The sequence below is a fragment of the Xenopus laevis genome, chromosome 7L (assembly GCF_017654675.1).
Source record: "Xenopus laevis strain J_2021 chromosome 7L, Xenopus_laevis_v10.1, whole genome shotgun sequence".
In the NCBI taxonomy this organism is placed as follows: Eukaryota; Metazoa; Chordata; class Amphibia; order Anura; family Pipidae; genus Xenopus; species Xenopus laevis.
The window spans coordinates 122,403,825-122,429,444 of record NC_054383.1 but is presented as its reverse complement, the minus strand read 5'-3'; the positions used below and the strand labels follow the sequence as shown (position 1 = coordinate 122,429,444).

Sequence of the window (25,620 nt, the reverse complement as noted above, 5' to 3'; positions counted from 1 at the left end):
TCAACTTGTATCTACTGTAAAAATTTCAACAAAACCAGATGGGACTTATCCTCCAATAGTATGGGCCCAATTATTTGCAAAATACACACATAATCGTATTAAGGAGTAAAGATAAAAGGCAATATTTATTTAACTACCATGCCACAGATACTTAAAACCATTTAAAATAAATAAAAAACAGCGCTGCGCTGGGTTCAGGGATCCCTTTAACCCCAAATAACCACTTATAAAGAGGACTCCTCTATGTAGGATTTGGTGGAAATTTGATTATGTCTAGGTGGCTCAACAGCCAGTATTCCAATCAAGCGTTAGTAGATACACATGTAAATCCAATTGTTCATGTGAGGGAACGAAAGTGCATCCTTATAATTCACATCCGCAAGATATTGCAGAGAAAAAAATCCTGGTTATATAACACTGAATAGCGTGCTGCAGCTTAGTGAAGGTTACTATCTCCCGCGGGTACAATAGTCCCCGTGATGGTTTGCGGTGCAAAGCCAGTATATCAGGTTTAATGTCTTTGCGGGTAACTGGATTTGCCAATGTCTACTGTCCCATCCATATATTTACAGCCGCCTATTGCTCTCAGTGGCCAGCTGAGAGGTTGCGGCTTCGTGATACTGCGATCACTGACAGTCACCGTATTGTGCCAGCCCAGGTGTAACAGTTATCCCGGCTATCACCAGACCCGAAAATAAAGGTATACAGACCACGTGTCTTTGAGAGTTTTTCACCCGATAATTTCCGCGTTCCATCAACTGGCAGGAGATCTTCTGTCTGCGCACTTAAGTTCCCAAAATAGGGGAGCAGGGTATCCCAAACGACTCAGTGTCAGCGCTGACACTGAGTCGTTTGGGATACCCTGCTCCCCTATTTTGGGAACTTAAGTGCGCAGACAGAAGATCTCCTGCCAGTTGATGGAACGCGGAAATTATCGGGTGAAAAACTCTCAAAGACACGTGGTCTGTATACCTTTATTTTCGGGTCTGGTGATAGCCGGGATAACTGTTACACCTGGGCTGGCACAATACGGTGACTGTCAGTGATCGCAGTATCACGAAGCCGCAACCTCTCAGCTGGCCACTGAGAGCAATAGGCGGCTGTAAATATATGGATGGGACAGTAGACATTGGCAAATCCAGTTACCCGCAAAGACATTAAACCTGATATACTGGCTTTGCACCGCAAACCATCACGGGGACTATTGTACCCGCGGGAGATAGTAACCTTCACTAAGCTGCAGCACGCTATTCAGTGTTATATAACCAGGATTTTTTTCTCTGCAATATCTTGCGGATGTGAATTATAAGGATGCACTTTCGTTCCCTCACATGAACAATTGGATTTACATGTGTATCTACTAACGCTTGATTGGAATACTGGCTGTTGAGCCACCTAGACATAATCAAATTTCCACCAAATCCTACATAGAGGAGTCCTCTTTATAAGTGGTTATTTGGGGTTAAAGGGATCCCTGAACCCAGCGCAGCGCTGTTTTTTATTTATTTTAAATGGTTTTAAGTATCTGTGGCATGGTAGTTAAATAAATATTGCCTTTTATCTTTACTCCTTAATACGATTATGTGTGTATTTTGCAAATAATTGGGCCCATACTATTGGAGGATAAGTCCCATCTGGTTTTGTTGAAATTTTGAAAAGTATATGTGGACACCTCCAATTAGGCCATTTCAAATTGGAGAGACACCTTGCGCAATCAATTTAAGTATATATTGTATCTACTGTATGTATTGTTGCTGTTCATTTTTTTTAAAACCAAGTATGCAACTCTAGGCTCAAGTTATTTGCGCTTTAGCAGAGATAAATGTACCTCCAAGGTTTCCAAGAAGGATGGGTTTCCCAATCTAATTAAAAAAATAATAATCCAGAAACTGTCCCTAGTCAGTGAGCTGCTGATTAATGTAATACAGGTATAGGACCTGATATCCAGAATGCTTGGGGCCTGGGGTTTTCCGGATAAGAGATATTTCTGTAATTTGGATCTCCATATCTCATCTATTAGAAAATCATTAAAACATTAATAAAGTAAATAGGCTGGTTTTGCCTTCGATATGGATTAATTATATCTTAGTTGGGATCAAGTACAAGCTACTGTTTTATTATTACAAAGAAAAAGGAAATCATTTTTACAAATTTGAATTATTTGGATAAAATGGAGTCTGTGGGAGATGGCCTTCCCATAATTTGGAGCTTTTGGCATAGTCTGTTTCCGTTAACCATGAAAAATAAGTCAATGGGAGCTGTCCTTCAATTGTAAAATCTTTGCTTTGAGCACCTCAAGAAATATTCAAAGGAATCTCCCCAGTGTGAACCAAATCGATGCTTTTTGCTGCCCAAAAATGTTGGTTTACCGGTTGAATATCCAGGATGTATAAACAGGTATTGGATCTGATATATGGAAACCAGTTATCCAGAAAGCCAGTGGCGTAACTAGATGTTGCTGGGCCCCACAGCAAATTAATTTTAAGGCCCCCAACATATCCAGAGGTTGTCCTGTTTTACCAATATATGTTCAAATTGCTCATCAATGAGAGCCTCATGGGGCCCCCTGTACCTCCTGGGCCCCCCTGCAGCCGCAGGGTCTGCTTCCTCTGTAGTTACGCCCCTGCAGAAAACCATCTTCCATAGACTCCATTTAAAGCAAAATAATTCTAATTGTTCAAAATTTTTTTATTATTATTCTAATTTTTCTCTGTAATAATAAAACAGTAGCTTGTACTTGATTCAAACTAATATATAATCAATCCTTATTGGAGGCAAAACAATCCTAGTGGGTTTATTTCATGTTTAAATTATTTTTTAAGTAGCCTTAAGGTATAGAGACCTCCAATATGGAAAAACCCAGGTCCGAGCATTCTTGATAACAGGTCCCAAAGCTGTACTAGGAAATTGGAATCCCTACCCAAGCCCACTAATGCTGCTCAATATCTTCAAATTGCCATTTATGTTTGAAACTCCTTTGAGATAATTTTCTCAATACAGAAAGAAGGTATAGGATGTTATTTAGTGTCACACTAGGGTTGAATATCAGTTGATTAGTGGGTAACAATAATACCAATAAATGTCACACATTCCTTACTGTACAGTATATTGTAGTATATCTCCCATCACTTGAAGAACACGATAAAGCATTGTGCAGGGTTTCAACTCTTTATGTAAATTGCAATGAGCATTTTTACATTTAAAGTAGAAAATAAATGGGAAGGATAAATGAGCCATTTGGTTTTTATCTCCTGTCAAATTGTATTTGCTTTGTTTTTTATTTCTGCATTACAGACGAATGAACCGATGAAACTAGAGCCATCCGAGGCCCAGACGCATATATTTCAGGACACATTTTTTTTATATAACATTATCTGCATGACTTCAAATTGCGATGATAATAACTGCAATACCAATCATAGTCAGTATCCTAGTTGGAAATTTGCATTGCTGCTCAGAAATGTACTTACGCAGAAGATATTCAGCACTGTCGTGATCATAGTCTGTGTCTTCTGGAAAGTGATTGATTTTGACACAAATGCCTCTCCTTTGGCCTTCACAAAAACAGAAATTGTATACAGGTTAAACAGAAATTATATATTTTTTTTTTTCTTAAAAATTGGGACAAACTGCCAGCAATGAATATTTTTCGGAAATATGTTAGTGAATCAGTCCCATCACCTGTGATAAGGACCATATGCAGTGAGTATAGTGGCTCAGTTGTTAGCCCTGCTGTCTAAAACAACCCCACCCAATGGGCTCCACTGACCCAGGCCCAATCCTCTCGGGGAACTGTGGGTGTTCTCCTCACTCCTCACTCTTGTTGTGGTGCAATATGTAAAAAGGGGGAATGGGTGGAGGAGCTTGCAAATGGGATGAGGTGGGAGTAGGATGCCCATGACTGGGGTAGAGTTGGCAGCCCTAGTCATCCCCAGATACATCCCAGTCTGACACTGGATAGGGACCTTAGATTGTAAGCTCCACTGGGACAGGGAATGATGCATAATCTTTGTAAAGTGCTGGGGAAATGTGTCGACGCTAGGGCCCCAGGATATAGTATACATCATCATCTGAATTTATTATATAGATGATATATATATATATATATGAAATAAACCTAAAATCCAAACCAATGATTCCTCAAATCAGTCATTACATGTGGTTCATCCAATAAGTCATGTTGGATTTTGGTTAATCATTTTACGTGTCAAAGGACAAAACAATTTTAAGTCTTACATTACATGACACCACTAGGGACACCATTCTTCTTGAGGAAGTGACTAGTTTGAGTCACGAAACGCGTCAAGCCATGCTCTCACCCTGCCTGCAACGTATTTGTGTTTGCACTACGTTTTTATTGCAACATTTTTGAATAAAATTTGAACTTTTAACCATTTCGGCTTATGGATCCCATGTCTACGGCAGCCTGTTTATGTGCCTTCTCGCTTTGTTTTTTAGGGACACCATTAGGCAGATACATGAGTGTCATTTCCTAAAAGTGCCAAAAAACCCCCAACTCTGCCAAGTTTTTTACACTTTGCATTCTGTCCTTCACTGGTGTGTCACCTAAAAGTAAGTACATTCCCCCATGAATACAGGGAAGGGGTATCTACATTTTATATAGGTTCTAATCATCTAATTAGTGATGGGCGAATTTGCGAAACGGTGAAAAATTCGCGAAATCGCGCCGGCGTCTCGTTTTTGACGCCAGCGCCCGTTTTTTCCGCCGCCGGTGCCCGTTTTTTGCGCCGGCGTCCGTTTTTTCAATAAAAAAATTTTTGACGCCGGCGAATTTTTGCCGCGAATTTTCGCGGGCGTTTCGCGAATTTATTCGCTGGAGGCGAATCGCGCAAATTCGCCTGCGAATTCGCGCCTGGCGAATAAATTCGCCCATCACTACATCTAATAATAAGTGAGACAAACAATGATGTATTTAAAATTGATTGGTTTTGACTTGTGCGGGAAGGGTTTGGTTTTGGAGCCTGTATAAACTGATACGTCTAAAACTTCCTCTATTGCCTATGATTGAGCACTTGGTAAGCATGAAATGCGTTAGGCTAATGATATTGGGTCAGTATAGATATTAAAAGCTATGTATTAGAAATGTTCATTTTTCATTTGGAACAAGAGTGTTAATTAACATGCAAATTTTATAAGGGAGTTTTGTAAATTTTTTAGAAATAGTATAATATTTTCATTATTTTTTATTATTATAAAGTGAGAAGCAGCAATGAAGAAGGACAAAGAGAAAATGATATTTTCCTTCTGTCCCTTTAAACCTTATACAAACCCTAAAATGAAGAGCATTATCCAAGATTTCATTTAAAATGAGTTAATTTACAGTATATTTTAATAAAACAGTATAGGGGAGGCCTAAATCTGGCTGCATATTTGTATCCCTAAAAAAGGGATCGGAAAAGCCTTCTCTTGCCCATTAAACAGTCATGTCAATAATTTGCCCTGTGAAGCCACAGGATAATAGGTTTTGAAAAACTCCCACTCATATACATAAATAGAAATATGCAGATTACTTGGTTAGACTCTGTGTATTCTATGCCACCGAAGGACCATATCTTTTGATTCATGTATTTAGGAAAATAAAGAGAAATGATTATAAATATGGAATGATGTACTTCTAATATTCAGTTTGACTTTAAAGAGTTGCCAGGAATATCCATAAATTTGTAAATGTACCAAAAATCATTCACACTCGATGTTATTAACTCATTCCTTCTGTCACAATATGTATCCACCTAAAAATTGCCTGGCAAGTGTTATTAACAAGAGTGAATGCCAATAGATGAGCGTTTTGCAAGGAAAGGCTCCTTCAGGATGGATTGCAGCCCAGCACACACCGCTTGTAAATCATTCCTGTGATACAAGCAATTTGAATTACGGATTTAAAGGCTGTTATCTGTCCAAGCAGGCTGCTAGAAGGTGGCTAGATCAACAAGAACACATATATTAAAGGGCATGTAGAGGCAAAAAAATATTTTTAATTTCTTTAATGAAAAAGAAACCTATCTCCAATATACTTTAATTAAAAAATGCGTACTGTTTTTATAAGAAACCTGACTGTATGCAGTGAAATTCTCCTTTCATTTACTGCTGTGGATAGAAATTGTCAGACGGTCCCTAACTGCTCTGCAGGGAAACAATCATACTTATGAACAGCAGGGGGAGCCCCCGCCTTACTTCCCAGCCATGCAGAACTCAAGCAGCTTTGTTTGTTTCCATGTTTTGATAATTAAAAAAGATCCCTAAGCAGCCCAGACCACATTGAGCATGTGCACAGTCTTGGTCTTGCAAAGATGTATAACAAAGAAACAAAATGGTGACCCCCTTGTGGCCAACTTTGAAAGCATAAATCATTTGTTTGATTAGGCTTGTGGTGCAGTAAGTTCATGTTTATGTTTAGTATACAAAATACACCATTTCTAGCCCTATTTTATTTTAGACTTTCCTTGTCCTTTAAAGGTCCATGCCGAGATTTGTCAAGTGAATATGCAAACCCATTGCGGGGCTGTAACAGTGGAATCTATAATATATATATATATATATATATATATATATATATATATATATATACTGTATATATATATTTTTTTTATATACAGGTATGGGATCCATTATCTGGAAACCCGTTATCCAAATTAAAGAATGGCCATCTCCCGTAGACTCCATTCTCCATTTTAATCAAATAATTCTAGTTTTTCAAAATTATTTCATTTTTCTCTGTAATAATAAAACAGTAGCTTGTACTTGATCCTGAATAAGACATAATTGATCCTTATTGGAGGCAAAACCAACCTATTGGGTTTATTCAATGTCTAAATTATTATTATCAATGGGGTAAATTACTAAACCTTAAATTTTTCTAGTCTGGCTTTTTGAGCGGTTTAGCACGATAATCCAATAAATCCAGGCAAAATCCCCCAAAAAATTGAGCAAATTAAAAAAAAAAAAAAAAAATAGTATGATTTAGGTTTTCGTTCGATTTAATCGTTTTTTTTCCTGATCTGATTTGTTTGAGTTAAGTTATTAATAAAATCTGGGATGGGAGTTTAATCAAGTTTAATCAAGCTTTTTGTATTTAAATTAGGAGATAAATTTGGATTTTACTAAACCAGCCCATATATATATATATATGATAAATCCACTCTTACAGCCCCACAGTGAGTTTGCATATTTCTGCATTGACTTAATGGGTTTCCTGATAACGGATCCCATACCTGTACCATGTTTTTTGGTTCCTTGTTTGTGTGAGGATTTTAATAAAAGTCTCACCATAAACTCAATATGCTAATAGATAAAATACTGACTGCTATCACTTATGTTAAGGTTATTTGTGTCTATTTAGTCTTTGTTTCCTTTGTTAAAGGAATCTAAAATCTGACGGTAAAGCTTTAACCTGGGGAGCAATGAACGTGAAGGGATATTTGGGTTATTTTATAAAACAGCACAATTACCTTCCAAGCAGCAGATCCTCCATAGGCCAGAATGAGTCAACCCTCCAGGATCCTTTTTATCCTTCTGTGGGGTTTCCTCACTAGAGATGTTAGTGGTATTGCAGATGAAGGCTCTGGCATAAAGCCAGTAATCTGTCCCTATGGCGATTGTCATAAGCCCAAAAGCAGCAAAAGCTCCCACTGTGGTCATAAGAATCTGGACTCCTTTCTCACACCACACCATTCTGCCCTCATTCCACCTCTTCCACGACTCCAGGGTGACAGGCTGGGTGGGTTCCAATACAAAGAAAATGTGTTTCTAGTAGAAGAAGCTCGATGACTTCTTCTTGGGGTCGTGGGGATTTGTTCTTTGGTTATCACCTTCTCCCGATGTTCTTTTTTCCTTTTCTTTTTGGCTTTGGATGTCACCAGCGACTCAGATGTTTTTGCCAAAGGACAAAGGGAGCCACTGACTCACCCAGGATTATCTTCTTAACAAGCCCTAGATTTTCTTCCATTGACTGTCTATAATCTGGTCCGTACTTCTCTGCATCAACTGGATGAAGATACAGTTAGCATCACAAACCTGAGAAAATCAAGAATTAGGATCAAACTGTCAGTTTCTAAATTCTTTCAGTAAAATTTTACATACATTTGAATTTTTAATTTTAAATACAATTTATAACTTATATAATACACAAGAGCCATGAATATCCTGTAAATGATATCAACAGTGTTTAGTGATGTCATCAATTATAATCGGAGTTTAGCAATGTCATTTCTGTCACTTGACTCAATGAAACTTGTGTATTATAATGAAGAAAAAACCCTCTGTTGCAAAGCATGAGCATCGGAGCTCCATGACCTTCAGCCTCGTGTTTTTATATGGTCATGGAACTCCTCCGTAACTTATAATATCCTTATATTTCAGAGGGGGTATGCAAAGTATATAAATGTTGTGATATGAGTAGGACAAGATGGCAACAGTAGTGCTACATTATTGTTGCCCAAACTGTGAGGGGCCATACAGTTGGTTGAAGAGTCATGATTTATGGAAGTATTTATATAGACAAACAAACATCTATAATCTAATAAATAGACCCAACTGCTACCATAAGACTATAGATACTATTTCTAGATGTCAGTGCAGCATCTTATTCATGTACAAATTGTCAGGGAGCCGGGAGCTCCCTCCAGGGAGGTTGTCAGGATCGAGGAGGAAGCCCTCTTGAGGGAGCAAAGTCGCGGTGTCCAAAGGGTTAATCCAAAGAGTAGTCAGAATCCAGGCAAGAGTTCAGGGGCAGGCAGATAACAACAAAGTCCAAAGTCCAGGCAAGGGTCAAGATAATAATCAGGAACAAGATTAGCAATATCAGCTCACAGGGAACCCAGGATACACTTAGGGAAAGTTTCCTATACTTGGGCGCCATTCTGGCGTCTAGGTAGCGTTTTTATTTTGAATTTGGCACCATTGTGACATCATTGGCGTCCTTGCGCCGACGTCGGCGCGCTGACATCATCGCGCCGGCGCCGCTACCCACGTGGCGGCCATGGGCGCCGCCATTTTGGGAGCGACGCCAGCAGGGGAGGACACGCCGCCCGGAGCTCCTGGAACTGCTCCGGGCGGCGATCGTGACACAAATATAGCTGGATATGATGGAAAAAGTCACAGAGAAAAACTAGAGAATTAAACTGCTTTCAAGATGTATATCCATTTAGCTGTATGAATGTAAATATTAGATTGCTAATTCATAATGGCTGTAGGACTGGAAGCAGTACATCTGAAACATTGAAGACCTGTGGTTTGGAGATTAAGGACACCAAAGAGTATACTGAGGGTGCCTGGGACTGTTTGAAGGAACAGTCAATGGTTTCCAAATCCTTCACACATTTATAGGCACCCTCATTACACACTTCTCATTACAAGGAGCTCATGTCTAGGGGTGATCATACAGGTAGGGTTCTTAAGCAGGACAGATGGTGGACCCTTTTACCAGTTATCAAATGAATTGCTAAAATGCTATATTTTGCCTTTGTATGGATGTGTTGTCACATTGTTAATTTGTTTTCTTGCTGAAGGTTTAATTTTCCAAAACTGTTATTGTCACAGCAGGTAGAGTTAAATTGGGTCCTTGCCATGGGTTAAATATAAGGGTCTCTTTAATCCCTTGCCCATCAATTATTGTTGGCTGCCATTGGTTGGTGTGTTTATGGACAATGTCGGAGATATGTTAGCTATATTCATGCCATTAAGGGACAAAGTCTATGGCCGACCTTTGCCCACAATGAAGGAGAAATAGAGTCTTGGCTCTTTATTCTCTGGTTGGGTAACAAGTATTCGGGCCTTCTTTCATACAGTCTGCTTTAAGTGTTTACATACCTAGCACAGACCAATTTGTCATAAAACATGATGATTCTAGAAGGTCACCATACTCAAATATAACAGTTTTTTTGTGCAATAAAATATTTATTGCGCTGTATTATTAAAGACTGGAAGCAATAAAAGCTTGTGGCCCTATACTGTTTGGCCTGGGCATTCTTTATAGCTTCCAATATTTTATCTAAAGTAGCTTTTTAAACATTGTCCCAAACAAATTCCCAACCTTAAAGCAGTGCCAGAAAAAAGGGTTTGGGCAAAATGCTTACTGGATATAAAAACAAAATGTGGCATTTGGCACATATGGCTGCTGTAAAATAATGGCAACTGAAGCCTGTTTAGACGAGACAGAACCAATCCTGTAGATCAGGAGGCTGACACTGGAGCATGTAGCATCTTCCAAGCACAATTCTGCTTTACTGTGCAGTGATAATAATCAAGGTACATTGGATTTCTAAAAAAGTGAAAACGTCGAGACACAGTTTTAACCATTGTTTTAAACGTGTTTATTTGAGTTAACAGCTCCAGATGGCAACTCTGTGTACTCAACAAGCAAATGTGCCTTACACACTTCTGCTACCTATGGAGGGCTCTAAAGAAGCAGATGTATTATTTGATTCTCAGAGTGGCTGTGCATTTCGATATGAAGTCTAAGGAATTTCACTACAATGCCTCACGCACAAACATGGTCACTTTCATTAACCATAATAGCTAATAATAATACATTTAATTTTAATTGTGTTGAATCAAAGGAAAGGCTTAGAAATATCCTTCTATAGGGCACGGCTATGGGCTGCAATATCGGTCATGTTGAAGAACTGTGATTAAAGGCTAGAATATAGACTTGAAGGCAATGTAAACATTATCAGTCTTATATTTTGATCACAAACCCAGTATAGATACCACCATAGCACATCGGTTGAGTTTCCTGCCTCGTAGTCGTGGGGTCTTGGATTAAATCTTGACCAGGATGCTCCCTTTGTTTTTTTTTCTAATTTAAAATTTTGTATTTGTTTTTTTCTTGCATATAAAAAGAAAAAAACGTCACAAGTATATCACATTGATATTCAGTATTACAGATTACAGTTCAGTTTAGATATTAACATATTGTAACGCTTTGAACCATAATATGTAAGTGAAGCCTGATTATAGAAACACATCTTATACCTATTACATTGCTCAACAGAGAGTTACATTATATTGCTTAAACAATTACCAAATTTGTAACCGGGAGAGGGAGAAAATTGCCCTTCAAGGGAGAAATCAGAAAATGCCATCTTGTTTTTTTTATGTTTGTTGGTCTGTATCACTGTGTGAGAGTGACTAGAAGTTATATAATTGTTCCAATTAGACCAGATCTTCTCCCAATTGTCTCTACGAACTCTAATATTTGCCATCATATATTCCATTTCCCTCATATCGTTCACTCTGTGTATTATATCTATTAATTTAGTGTAATGTATGCTTTTTCCACTGGGCAGTGATTGCTAATCTAGTTGCTGTTAAGATAAAATTCGTCAGTCTCTGTTCAGAAGTGGTGTTGGGCGAATTTATTAGGCAGGCGCAAATTCACGTCTCCAGCGACGGTTCCAACGCAGGCTCCAATTTTGACTTTAATGCGCACTGGCGTCAACTTTGACTCCAGCGCCCATTCGCCGGCATCCAAATTGGCGTTTCGTGAATTTTTCGGCAGTTTCTACTACACTAGTGGGAAAACCTATCCCAGAGAACACTACTTCTGAATAGTCATGGGGCGAATTTGTCCCGTTTCGCTTCGCCTTGAATTTAACAAATTTCCCGTGAAATTCTGGGATAGGTTTTCCCACTAGTGTAGTGTATATATCTAGGTGGATATCCCTCAGTAGAAATTGAGAAAGCATATCTTCTTCACCTTTCCATAGTGCTGTTATTATAGGGCATTCCCACATTATAGGTTCTCCTAAGGCCACAATTTCTCCAACACAGTGGGGAAGTGCTTGGGAAAATGCGGCTCAGTTTCACAGGGGTGTCATACTTTTATTCACATTTTCCCAGATATCTGCCCATTCTTCCATTGAGAAGGTTGTGGTAATCTCTTCACATTTTAACATATAGGGGTGTTTGGGAAATGATTCCTTAGGTAAGGTCGTGATATTTCTATACAATGTAGAAATCAAGGCTTTTTGAGCCTGGCACACAGATTCTTTCAAACGATGTTAGAGTGGGAGTGTTTAGGTCTCTGGGGGAGAGAGCTTAAAAAAACAAACATTTGCAATATGTAACTTTTTTTGGACTTCTGCAAATATCCACTGCTTAAGGTTTAGGAGATGGTATATTCCAAATAACCCCAGGGGGGCCCAGTGACTCTTAAACCCTTCTATCAAAAAAGGATGCTCCCTTTGTATGTTCTCATCTTTTTAACATGAAGCTTTCCTCTGTTTGCTCAGATTTCCTCTTACAGTAAATTGAAGCAATTTCTTTAGAGTCTCATGGATCTAAGGTCTGTTATAAAGACATTTAGCTGTATGACAATATTAAGCTCCTTACAAATTAGCATTTGCCTACAGATATCTTCCCTTGTCTTCTTATTGCACAACTGAGAGTGAGTATGTCTGAACCTGTCTTGTTGAAAGGCTTGAACAGTGATCCCCAGCCAGTGGCTCTTGAGCAACATGTTGCTCACCAACCTCTTGGATGTTGCTCCCAGTGTCTCCCAGTGACCATTTTTGAATTCCTGGCTTGGTTGCAAGGTTTGGTTAAAAAACTATATAAAAACTACAGCACTAGCAAACAAAGCCTCCTGTAAGCTGACAGTCTGCATAGAGGCTACTAAATAGCCAATACCATCCCATATTTGGCTCCCCCATGGACGTTTATGATTCTTTTGTTGCTTACTAAGTCCATTAAACTGAGACTCATGAGTAAGAAAGGTAAGGGACCCCTGGGCTAGAAGGAGCTCTGCACCTGTAGGCAATGAGGGGAGGAGCCTTGATCTTCCATTGAATAACTCTAGGTCTAATGATACAACATTTTATTGATCAGCTTGAGTTTCATACTGTATATAATGTCTTTATTACTATACCTACCTAATTGTATTATTTGTTATATCGGGTACAAAATGGTTGTAAAAGTATATATTTAAACTAAGCAATGCGAACAACATCTTAAATTTGTCTCACTACTTTATTCAAGAGACATTTATTATTCCTGATGTCAATATCAAGTTACCTAGCAACCAAGTAGGTAGTGCATGCACAATGCAGCACGAGGAATGCTCCCCGAGCCTACATGCAGTATTTACAGCAATTCAATAGAATAAGGTGAAATGCTAAGCAATATGAAGCTATAACAATGTAACTTCACACAAGAGTGAAGGACAATGTAATAGTATAAGGCTACATTAAGCTCCAAAAGACTTTCAGGTGATCATTTGGACAATGTGAATATTTGGTGCCAATCATTAACGCATATATTATCCTATTTTTTACATGCTGGAGATGGAATAAAGAAGTATTACTGGAATATGTCTTGTAATTAAATACCACATCTTTCCATAATTCAAGTCAACAAAGGTTGTTTGCAAGAAAGTGGCTTATTTTACTACTTATCTCTCTTATTCAGCTCATGAGAAGATGACCTTTTCAGACACATTGGATTGTTCTCTTCTACTGTAGCTGTTGGATAAACCTGCAAAACCCAGTGGATCATACGCACGAAGATGCCTAATGTCAATGCTCGTATTAATAAGTTGCTGCTCATCTCTTCTGCTGGAATTGCAGATCACATCAGCACTGATTTCCTCAAACCATAACCTTCTGGCACCTCAACGTATTTTTATATAAATAGAGGACCATATAAGGAAGAAATATTCACAGCAACGTTCCTTGCAATTGCCGAAAATAGCCCACACAGAGGCAGAATCCCTTCTACTCGTTACAGTCGATCAGTAGAATATACGACTGCACATAGGATTACATAATCACTAATTGATGCTAATTTCCAATTGCCATCCCACTTTATTTTAAAAACTGTCCAGGTAATTGCTGGTCCTGGTGTTTATTCAATGTATTCATAGCCACCCTGCCCAGTTCAACAAAATAGTCCTCTATATTTATGATGTATGCAGAACTCACTTGGTGATGTACTCAACTCCGGGACTGCATGGCAATGTCAGAAACCTCTGTACAGTCTATTTATGGTATATAATGATACCAGCTGAGATAGGGTAGGAAGAATCCATTAATTTAGTCAGCATGGATGATCTATTTGTAGATCTGTTGTAGGTTGGCAAACAATGGTCCCCCATATCCATCATTTTTCTATAGCCCATGAGGTCCTCCTCATGGGTATTTATTGTGTGGTCTCAAAATATAACAGAAACTCATTTAATCCATTTGTCATCATTATCTCCTGTAAGTGAAGACCATGGGACATGACCTTTATATTATTTTCAGGGGAAAGGGAATCATTTATATAACGCATTTCTCCTGTGGGACTCAAAGTGCTTTACAGCTAACAAGGCAGTCATTAAAGGCGCACTAAGTAGCCGGGACACCAAGAAATTAAGTAACTAGTGATGAGCGAAACTGTCTAGTTTTGATTCACCGAAAAATTCGTGAAACTACGAAAAAGTCTTTCAACTAGTACAAAATGAAGGCTAAAACATAAAGCAGGGGGTTTAAAATCTTGAGGAAGCCCTGAGGAAAAGGAGCAGAGATAGATGGACTAAAGGTGGCCATACATGATAAGAGATGCTTGTTTGGCGAGGTCTCCAAATGAGTGGATCTTTCCCAGATATGTCCACCAGCAGCAGGGCGATATCGGGTTAATCCGATAATCAACAGGTAGTAGGACCACATCACTGATGCCACCTGACATTGACGTGAATAGCAATTGCCTGGTAGAAACCTCCTAGTATTATGGTAAGATTCAGGGTGCAAGGGTGAACAATGGCTGATATCCTACATTTCTCTTTTAACCTTGTTATGAACTAAAGGTGGCCCTGCCCAAAGATTAGCCTTCCAAGGGCAGCTTTAACCAACCAATGGTGTAACCAAGGGCCTTATGGTTTTTAGATTCACTATGTAGGAAAGTTCATAGCAATTTGCTACAAAAACCAGTCACAGGTCATCTAATTGGTGTCTAAAGCAGATCATAGACCACCTATGCCTGTTTAGGACTTCCAATGTAGATGGTAACCATTTATGGATTCTTTATCTACTACATGGAAAGCCACATGGAAAGCCACATGAGGTGTCAAGTGTACGTACTAGTAATATTTTAAAAATGTGAAGGTCACATGAGCAGGACCGATTTCACAACCAAAAGCTGTGATTAAAACATCTTAATATTATCTTGCAACCATTCAGACATAATCAATAAATGAATAATGAAAATTTATCTTACTCTGGAATTGCATTTAGCAGACATTTAAAGGCAACTTAATTTGTTTCCTAATTAAAATTCATGAGTGAAAACGACTAAGCAGGATTTATTTAACTTAAGGCGGCAGATCTATTACCATTTATTGATTGAAAGAAAAAAATCTAAAAAAACTTTTTTAAAAAAACTCACTTTATTGTGGAAATGAGCCTTGCGTCTGAAAGTATCTCAACATTTCAATCCATTTCATAATTGATTCTTAGCAATCACTTTAACCCTTAGCAGATACTCATGCATGATCCAGTGACAACCCAATGGTTGATGTACAGGGCAAGAATGATAACTGCTGCTGCTTGGGGTATGAGTGTTTAAGATCTAAATGGGGCCAGTCTCTGACAGATTTGTGTTCTGTGTCACTGGAGATTTGAACTTTAGAAGAAGCTTTTCCTTCATTGTATCAGCCAGAAGTAATATTCTTTTTATGTCGATGAGAATATACTAAGCCCTTTCAGAACAAATGTATCCGCACTCAATTCCCTATTGAAATTTGGTGTGCTTGCCTCTATTCTATGTGAAATTACCAAGAACAACAATATTCCACAAAAACAAAGTACAGCAGCACTCCCAGCTCAATAAAATTACCTTTTTGTTTTTTACAATAGATGTTTAAACTACATTGGTCTGCTATAAAGCTGGCATCATGCCATCACTCAAGACCTTACCAGCAGATGTATTGATGACTTCTGTATTCATCCTCACAAGCCAGGCTCACTTACAGTTGGCCAACTCTGACTCTTGTAGAAGATCTCTAAGTTCTACATCCACCATCTCTGTGGCTTTGGTGGGTGTGAAGCTCCCACTGACAAGAGCTGGACTGTCCAACTAGAAGACCATGGGGCACATGTGGCCTTCTAAGACAATTTTATGGACCTCAGACCTGAACTGTTCCACAGACCTCATTAATGACATCATCATCATTTTATTATAAGCTGGCTTCTGAACATGTGGTATAGTGAATAACTGAAAATATAAGGGGGGTTTTGGGAGCACTCGAAGGCTAAGTAAAAATGTGTTTAAATACAATGGAAATGCAACTGATTTGTCCAATTAATCAATGCACATTCCCTGGTCCCCTGTTTCACAAGTAATTCACTATAAATGCAAGTGCATGTTTTTTTTTTATGATGGGAGTTTTAGCTTATTCTAAGACCATGTCAAAATATCTTAAAAAGTAGAGTAAAAAAATACCTTATGTCCCCATATGCAATAAAAAAACACTAAGGGTGTTATTTATCAAAGGTCAAAGTTTGTGAGGTTTGTGAGTTTTTTTCTACCTCGAATAAACTCACAACTCAAATTTGTGCTTATTTATAAAAAAAAAACTGAATGCAAAAAAACTTGAATCTATGGGGAAAAACTCCAATACTCGAATTAATCAAGGTATCTGCGAAAAAAGCCTGAATAGCTTGAATTGATTGAGTTTTCAGCCAAAGCGCCGATAAAAACCCAGAAAATCATGAAGACTACACAGATATTCAAAATGGCTCAAGGGACCTCTGCCTTTGACTTCTACATGACCTTGACATGCTTTAGCTGGAGTATTTTCAGATTTTTAGCTGTTTCGGGGCATAATTGTTCCTGAAAAATTTAAGTTTTTACTGAAACTACCCCTCAAAAAAAACCACAACTCGACCTTTGATGAATAACTTGATTGCAGGTGCAGTAAGCCACAGCAAACAAGAAGATGTTTGCTTTTAAACAGCTTTTAAATATCAACAAGTCCGGTTGTATGTGTCATAAGAGTAATGGTAAGAGCAATGTTGTGGGGGGGGGGTAGGTCTGTTTCTTCTATACAGGTGGTCCACAGTGGAGGGTGCATGCAGGTGATCCACAATTTTGACTTGCAATTTCTTGTACTGGTGGATGGGGCAGGAGGGGAATCCAGGATGGTCTTTTCACAAGGACTGGCAAAGTTACATCACTTATTTGTATATACTCTTGACTTTAGTGTAGTAACAATGGAGTGCTGTAATCCATAGCAACCAATGTGCAATTTACTCTTAGTTATCTAGTGTGTTAGAATAAAAAAACATTAGTCCATGTTAAAGCATAACACCCTGGGTTTTATAGTGATGTTACTATAGTTGCACTAGGGGGCCAATTTACTATTCAAATTTTATCTCTAAAAAGTCTAGATTTTGTTAATTTTGTTGTTAATAAATCGAGCTTTATTAAGTGTAAAACCATGAAAAATGCTAATACAAAGCTTCTCCAAGGAAAAGCAGTCGAGGTCCAATATAAATCAGTGGGAGCCATACAGACTTTAAGAGGTTTTTGGATTTTCATTCAAATAGGTTTTTGGATATCCGTAATTTTTTCTGCACTTCCTTCTGTCCATACTTTTTATATTTAGGATCTTTTAATAGCTTTCATGGCATTCGTGATTTTAGAGAAATAGGAGGTTATGTAATAAAAGGCACTAAGTTTTCCCAGGAGAATTAACCAATATCAAGCTGGGGCTTTCATCATACTGGAAACCCACTGAGTTAGAAATAAGACTCAGATAATCAAATCAGTGGAGAACACAAAGTAGTTACCTCTATACAACTGGCCACATCAGTACATCTCTTACCTTTTCTATATTCTAAATGCTTTTCCAAACCAGTAACCACCTACAGTGTTTACTGCTCATATACATTGAGCAAGATGGAGCCTTATCATCGATATGCCCAAAGAAGACATTCTAACCCAGCCAAACGCTCTTTATAACGGTGACAGAATGAGGGCAATTTGTAACAAAACAAAGATATCTGCCACACAGCGAGCTTCCATTCAGACTCTGTCACTGGATCCGATTCCTGCCTGTCACTTGCCTTACAGAACTCCACTTTATCTGATACTGGACTCAAGCCAACTGTGCCCCTAAGGATGGAGATATCTGAAAAGAAATGGGCTTTTCTCAAAAGCAAACCATAAATAGCATCTCAGACGTGGAACCCCCATGTCTTTGTGGACAGCAACCATTTAAATAATTTAATGTTTAAATAATTTTTTGTAGCTTTAGAGGGTTGTTTATTAAGGTCCGAGTTGAGTTATCCATGACAATTCAAGTTTTCGAGGTTATTTTTTTGGTCAAAACTCACATTATTCGGAAAAAAATTAGAATTTTTTGAGATTTATTATACCCCGACCCTGGAAATAGCTCGAATCCAAAAATACACCATCTAAAACCTATCAAGGTCATGTAAATTATTTAAATAATTTAATGTTTAAATAATTTTTTGTAGCTTAAGAGGGTTGTTTATTAAGGTCCGAGTTGAGTTTTCCATGACAATTCAAGTTTTCGAGGTTATTTTTTTGGTCAAAACTCACATTTTCGGGAAAAAAACTGAATTTTTCGAGATTTATTATACCCCGACCCTGGAAATAGCTCGAATCCAAAAATACACCATCTAAAACCCCTCGAGGTCATGTAGGAGTCAATGGCAGAGGCCCCTTGAATCATTTGAAGATGCAAATAGCCTTCATGATGTTTGGGATTATATTCAGATGGTTTTGTCCTAAAACTCAATCATTTTGAGCAATTCCAGTTTTTTTTCTGCTGAAAACTCTATTAATTTTCAGGTTTTGCAGAATCGAGTTTTTTTCCAATTGAGTTTTCTCTTAAATTAGAAACCATTGGAGTTGTGAGTTCATTCAAATTCATTTGAGGTATAAAAAGCTATAACATTCGGCCTTTGATAAATGTATGGTGATCCAAATTATGGAACGACCCCCCCTTATCTGGAAAAAACCCAGGTCCCGAGCATTCTGGATAACAGGTCCCATATCTGTATAAGGTATGCAAATATAATTTTTCATTTCTATTTTATATTTAAAAATGTATTTTTAACCTGGTATTTAAAATGAGCAAACTGACCCTTTTTAAATCAACAGAGCCTCCATCAGTAATCATGGGGCCCCATACTACCACGTTAGCAGGGTCCATCCTCCTGACTTTTGATATGCTGTTTCAGAACTAGAGCACAAAAGGGATAAAGAAATACTTTTTACCATTGAAATATCCTAGTATATATTTATTAGAAAGTTGCTAAGAACGGCATCTGTTTTCATCCAGTAATTGACATGAAATGCTCTTGATGGATGTCCTTAGGGACATTTCAAACTGGAAACCCTGTCCACCTTAATGCAGTTTAAAACCTAAAAGTATTGGCTTGTAAAGGTACATGGAGCATTTATTGGAGTATTTCTTAAGCATTTTCAGTTAATTAAAATGCAAGTCAATGGGTGTGACTTTGGGCCCTTTGGTAGTTCTTAAAGAGTGACCTTCCTAGTGCCCAAATGCTCCCCCGGAGTCATTACCTTAAAAGCTTAAAGCCATATTGGACACCAAATACAATAATAAATCAACATCCGCGTGTATCCAATCTATAACAGCATCTCCGTCAACTGAAGTGTCACTTATTGGCAAAAGTGTTCGACGTTCACCAGAGCCTTCAGGCAATGCGGCGTCATTATAATGTACACCGGGGGAATCAAGCAAATACAACTACTGGATATGACAACATACAGTGCTACATTGCAAAATATTCTAATTTGTGTCAGTAAATAGTTTGAAGCTACAAGTAAAACAGTTCCATAAATAATGTTCTTGTTCTACACTGTATAGATTTAAAGGGACAATATAGACCCATACTCAACTGCAGCCTAATAAATAGGGGTCTAGCAAGTGCTAGAGCAACTTTGCTCCCCCTAGAGCTCAGCACTTTGCAACCTGCCCTATACAGGATTGGAGTGGGTTTACAGGACACTGGGAGAAAACCCAATGGACCCCAGTATTCATGGGCCCCCGCCAACCCAGATCCACTCCCAGTGGATGCTGCTTGGCACGTTCCCCCACAGTTGCAAGTCAAGCAATCCAAAAGAGGTTAAAGGGTATGGGGCACAGTGCAAGCAGGGGAAGGGAGGCAGAAGCCGGGGGGCACTTGAGGTCACAAGGGGGTCCCTTGACATTGCAGCCTGAGTGGGCCCAGCACACCCCAGTCCGACACTGGCTCTGCACTTTGTAAACGACCGCCATTGAATACCAAAACCAAGCTCATCTTGTTATGCAAAATGCAGTGTTTTCCCCAGAATTAAATTTTGCTCAATAACTCAATGCTCAATGTTAATTTTCATAACAGTAAGGCCCCCAAACCTTCATCCATTTATCTGCTGGAAATTCCATGCACGTCCCTGCGACTGGTCGGATCCAGTTTTGCACTGGCAAGCGTCTTTTTCCTTTAAGGATTCCGATTCAATTATGCTGCATTAAAATCATTTGCAGTCACATGATTTGACTGACAGTTGCAGAATCGAGTCGACGACTGTTTGCAGCCAGGCAATTGCAGTAGCTGAGTAAATATCAATTTGGCAAATGTCTTGCATTACGTACAATATTGGTGAATGGATTCTCCGTCATTTGTACCTAGTCAAAAGCTTCTGCAAGCAGGGAGAAGAGAAGTGTTTCTTAGAAATTCAGCAATTTGCCTTCATATGTTCATGCTTAGCTTATATTACTTAGTATACAACTGAAAAAAAGTAATAGGTAGAAATTGGAAAACATTTGTACCCAGGGTCTGGTTGCCTGCTGCACCTAGCACCGAACAACTACATATACAGATGCAGAACACAGTGGGGCAAATTCACTAAGATGCGAAGTTGCGCCAGGCGCAACTTCGCCGCACTTTGCCGCACTTCGCCACACTTCGCCAGGCGTAGTTTCGCCAGGGCTCCGCAAATTCACTAAAATCCAAAGTTGCGCACAGGGGTAGCGTAAGGTTGCGAAGTTGCGCTAGCGTTGATTTGCTATATAAAGTGAAGTTACGCTAGCTAAGGCTAATTTGCATACGGCGGGAAATTCAAATTTCAATGGAGGAACACGTATCTGCACTACAAATGCCTACAAAACCTTCAAATCAGCAAATGTAGGGGGGAGGAAGGGGAGCCCCAAAAAATTTTCGATCTTTTTCAGCCTATCAGCCATCATGTAGAAAACAATCCAGCGTTTTTTTGGGACTTAGAAAAAAAATTGACTTTTTTTTTAAACAATCCCTATCTACTCTATTGCGCTTCGCCAGGTCTGAGGTGGCGAAGGAAGTCTAGCGTAAAAGGTAGCGTTCAGTACACTGCGCAAGTTAGTGAATTTGCGTAGTTTCGTCGCTAGCGAAAATTTGCCTGGCGTAAGGTTGCGAAGTAACACTAGCGAAACTACACCAGCGTTCATTAGTGAATTTGCGCAGTAGCGAAAATGCCAAACGCTAGCGAATTAACGCTAGCGTTCGGCGCTTCGCGGCTTAGTGAATTTGCCCCAGTGTCGGTGGGTCCTGTCCTTATCTCCTACCATGGGGCCATGATGGAGCACAGAGACCTTCTGAAATTCAGGGTCTAGAGACATACAGGTATTCAACTTCATAAATATAAAGCTTAAAATGTAATTAGGTGGTAATTAGGTGCTAACAGAGTGAGAACAACATTCTTCATTCCAAACACAAAATTGTATCAGGCTGATTTATTTGTTTTATTATAGGCCTATGTAACAATCAATTTTTGGCCTCATGCTGACAGCCTTACTACCAAAGCACCCTCCCCTATTCCATCCCTAAATGAGCCCTTTTATAGCTTTTTAAGTATTTTTACCGAATTCTGTTTTAGCAAAAGAATTTTATTAGCCTCTTTTATATCCCGGGGAATTCCCTACCAGTTCAGTTGATTTGGATGAGTGGTGAAAAACTCTAAGGGGCAAATTCCCTAACCGGCAAAAATTTGCCAGCGACGGCTTCGCAGTATCGCAACATTTCACCAGGCGTAAATTCGCTAGGGCAACGCTAATTCCCTAAAGTGAGAAGTTGCGTCCAGGGCGCAGAACGCTGGCGAATTTTCGCTAGCGTTACTTCGGCAATCAAAGTGAAGTTGCGCTAATTTGCATACACAGAAATTATAAAGTTGAATGGACAACAAATACATTACATTACACTACACAAGCCCAGGGAACCTAAATAAAATAGAGTTGTTATATTGCCCTACACATGAGCCCAGTGTATAGTTTATGTGCCATATGTTAGGAAATGGAGGGGGGAACCTGGTTACCCAAAAACATTTTTAAGGACCTTTGCAGACTATCACTCTGAAAAAGGAAAAGACGCCAGTGTTTTTTGGGACTTTTGCACTAAAAATTGAGGAAGTCCTATGCACTCCATTGCACTTCGACTGATCTGAGCTGGTGAAGGCAAGTCTGGCGAATGAGGTAACGTTCAGTAAAATCTACATCTTAGTGAATTGGCGGAGTTACGTCCGTTCACCAGAACAAAAATTCACCTGGAATTAGAGTGTGAAGCAACACTATGGTCTATCTCCTTCGTTAGAGAAGTGAAGCCTGCGCCCATTAAGGAATCAGCGAAGTTCCGAAATGACGTCACGCTAGCGAATGGTCAATTTGCCCTTTAGGGACATAATTCTACTAGATAGTGTATATCATGACCTGGATCAATGAGAATCTTCATAGATTTATTAGACACTAGTGATGGGCGAATCTGTCCCGTTTCGCTCTGGCAAAAATTTTACGAAACGGCATAAAAATTCTCAAAACTGCAAAAAATTTGCAAAACGCATTGAAGTCAATGGGCGTCTAAATTATTTTGACGCGTGCGACAATTTTTTATACGCACGGCTCTTTCATCCAAATGCATTAAAGAAAACGGGCGTCTGAATAATTTTGATGCAAGACGATTTTTATGCGCGCAACAATTTATTCATGGGAGGCAAAACCCAGAAATTTTCCGCGAATCCATGCCTGCCGAATTTATTTGCCCCTTAGTTATTAGACACTTTATCGATTAAACAAAGCTCAGGGTAGAGTACAAAGCTTCATGTTTCTAGTACTTTGCACCCTAAACCACTGGTTGCACCCTTAGGCGCAGGTCTATATGTTGGACTCTATTCATGGGAAGAGGGCTGGGAGTAACGTTGCCATCTGTCCAATTTTTAACTGGACAGCCTGATTTTTGAAAGGGCTGTCAAAACCATATTCCTCCCCAACTGGGTGACATGTGATGTCAAAGCCTCCAACCATGACTGCTCTATCCCAAACATCACTGGCCTGCACCCTGACATCACCAACAAGATCCTGACATCACTGGCCTGCCCCCTGACATCACCAACCAGACCCTGACATCACTGGCCTGCCCCCTGACATCACCAACAAGATCCTGACATCACTGGCCTGCCCCCTGACATCACCAACTAGACCCTGACATCACTGGCCTGCCCCATTTGCTTCTGACAAAAGTGACAACCCTAAATGGGGGGGGGGGTGGTACATGGACATTCTTTTTTAATTGCCCTGTCTTGAACATCATTCAGTATAAGCTAGGATGTGGTGCAAGATGCAGGAGAGACCTGTAATTCCCAGCCAGCGGCAGGTCCGTAATGAAATTACAGTGCTCCTTAAATGGGCACTAGTGATAAGATAATCTATCCTGTTTTGCTTCGCCAAGAAGACGGGGAAAAATTCATAAAACATAGTGAAGTTTTTTTTTTGCGTTCAACTTTTTTCTCTCTCTCCAAATGCCTTAAAGTACATTTTTCTTGGGGTGACCTTTTTGTCTTGGCGAATTTTTTTTGTCGTCGAGAATTTTTTCCGCAGCAAATTTTTTCAGCACTTTCATGAAAAAAAAAACCACAGATGGCAAAATGCAGAATTTCACTGCCAAATCCATGCCTGGCGAAAAAATTCGCTCATCGCTAGTGATGGGCGAATTTGCGGCGTTTCGCAAATTTTTCGCCATTTCGCGAATTTTGCGGGAAATTCGTTTTTTACACCGGCGTCCATTTTTTTCGAAGCCGCCGACAATTATTTTTGACGCCGGCAAATTTTTGCTAGCGAATTTTCGCTAATTCATGCCTGGCGAATAAATTCGCCCATCACTACTCATCGCTAATGGGGACCCTTAGGGCTGCAGCATTTGGGTCCATGAGATATGTAACGGAAGCCTTGTACTTTTCAATAGCTTCACTACTTTTCCAAAAATTGCCTTCCACTGTGTGAAAAGAATGCACCGTACATAACAAATGGCTGCCTTGCTGTACCTGCTTAAACAGAATTTTAAATAGATTTTATAAATAAATGAAAAAAAGCAACTTTTACTAAATGATGACAAACAGGGCAATTTACTTCCCGAGCTTCAAGTGGTTTAAGCTGAGCTCAGGCAATTGCAGATGATGGATTTTATTCTCACTCCCAGTCGTGGGCCTTAATTATACATTCCTCGTTCCTCTCCTCTACCCGAGCTGTGAATGAGCAACTAAAAGTGACCTCCCAGAGATTTCCCAAGCTGCTTTTACTTGCTAGCGAATCTGGATGATCTAGTGGTTTTAGAACAAAGTTCTTAAAAGGAAAAGTAGAACAGAAAAATCTAAATTCCCTTATTCCTAAGAAAGCTCCTTTTTCAATAGACCTTAAAGGGGAAATGTCACCTTTAAATATCACCGTAATGTAATGTAGATAGTGATAATCTGGGATCAGTCTTCAATATATTTTTTATTTTCCTTTAAATGGGGTATTTCCCCATTTCGTTAACTTTTAAAATGTTATAGAATGGCCAACTCTAAGCAACTTTTCAATAGGCCTTCATGTTTTTATTTTTTATAGTTTTTTTAACTCTTTCCAGTTTTCAAATGGGGTTAACTGACCCCATCTAAAAAACTGATGTTCTGTAAGGCTAATCTGTAAGGCTATTCAGGCCTCTCCTATTCATATTCCAGTCTCTTATTCAAATCAATGCATGGTTGGTAGGGCAATTTAGACCCTAGCAACCAGATTGCGTAAACTGCATATTGGAGAGAATTAAAAGCTAAATAACTCAAAAAACACACATGCCCAGGCCCCAGAAGAGTTGGTATTATCTTCAGCGACCCAAATCAATTCAAACTTTGGAATCCAACTTGGAACATCTAATTCTAATCTCGGATATCCCAGTGTGTATGCACAACACATTGTGGCCAAACAAAATAGCCTGAATTAACTAATAAAGTTATTGGCTAGGAATGAAAGAATTCCAACCCGCCGCTGGTGCAAGACTGACCATATCTTAGCCGCAGGAAGCTCCTGCCATATGTTCGCTATTTGTATACTACAGCGAAAATTAGGAAACGTTTCATTTACCCTTCCACGCTCTGCCTTCTTTACTTCCTCTTGGCAGAGATTATTTCTGAGTTTGGGTTTTCTACAGTTCTCTTGGGGGCCAGCAACATGAAAAGAAGGCAAAATATTGAGTAGATTGAGTATATTGTAAATGGATTTGTTATCAATGATTTGATATATAAATCAGAATTAGGGACTCAAAATTAAACTCCACCTTTACAATGGAGCAGAATTCTAAGAAGAGGAAATTAATA

General features: G+C 39.1%; 1 protein-coding gene across 1 annotated transcript in view; it reads right to left on the bottom strand.

The window, feature by feature from the left end:
- Positions 1–25,620, bottom strand: part of cacng8.L (calcium channel, voltage-dependent, gamma subunit 8 L homeolog) — a 47,891-nt gene that overhangs the window by 9,763 nt on the left and 12,508 nt on the right. Inside the window, exons 2-3 of the mRNA XM_018226416.2 lie at positions 7,470–8,034; positions 3,471–3,554 (exon numbers count right to left, since the gene is read on the bottom strand). Of these exons, the coding sequence (XP_018081905.1) occupies positions 3,471–3,554; positions 7,470–7,692 (307 nt within the window). The 5' untranslated portion in view covers positions 7,693–8,034. The remainder of the gene's footprint in view (positions 1–3,470; positions 3,555–7,469; positions 8,035–25,620) is intronic.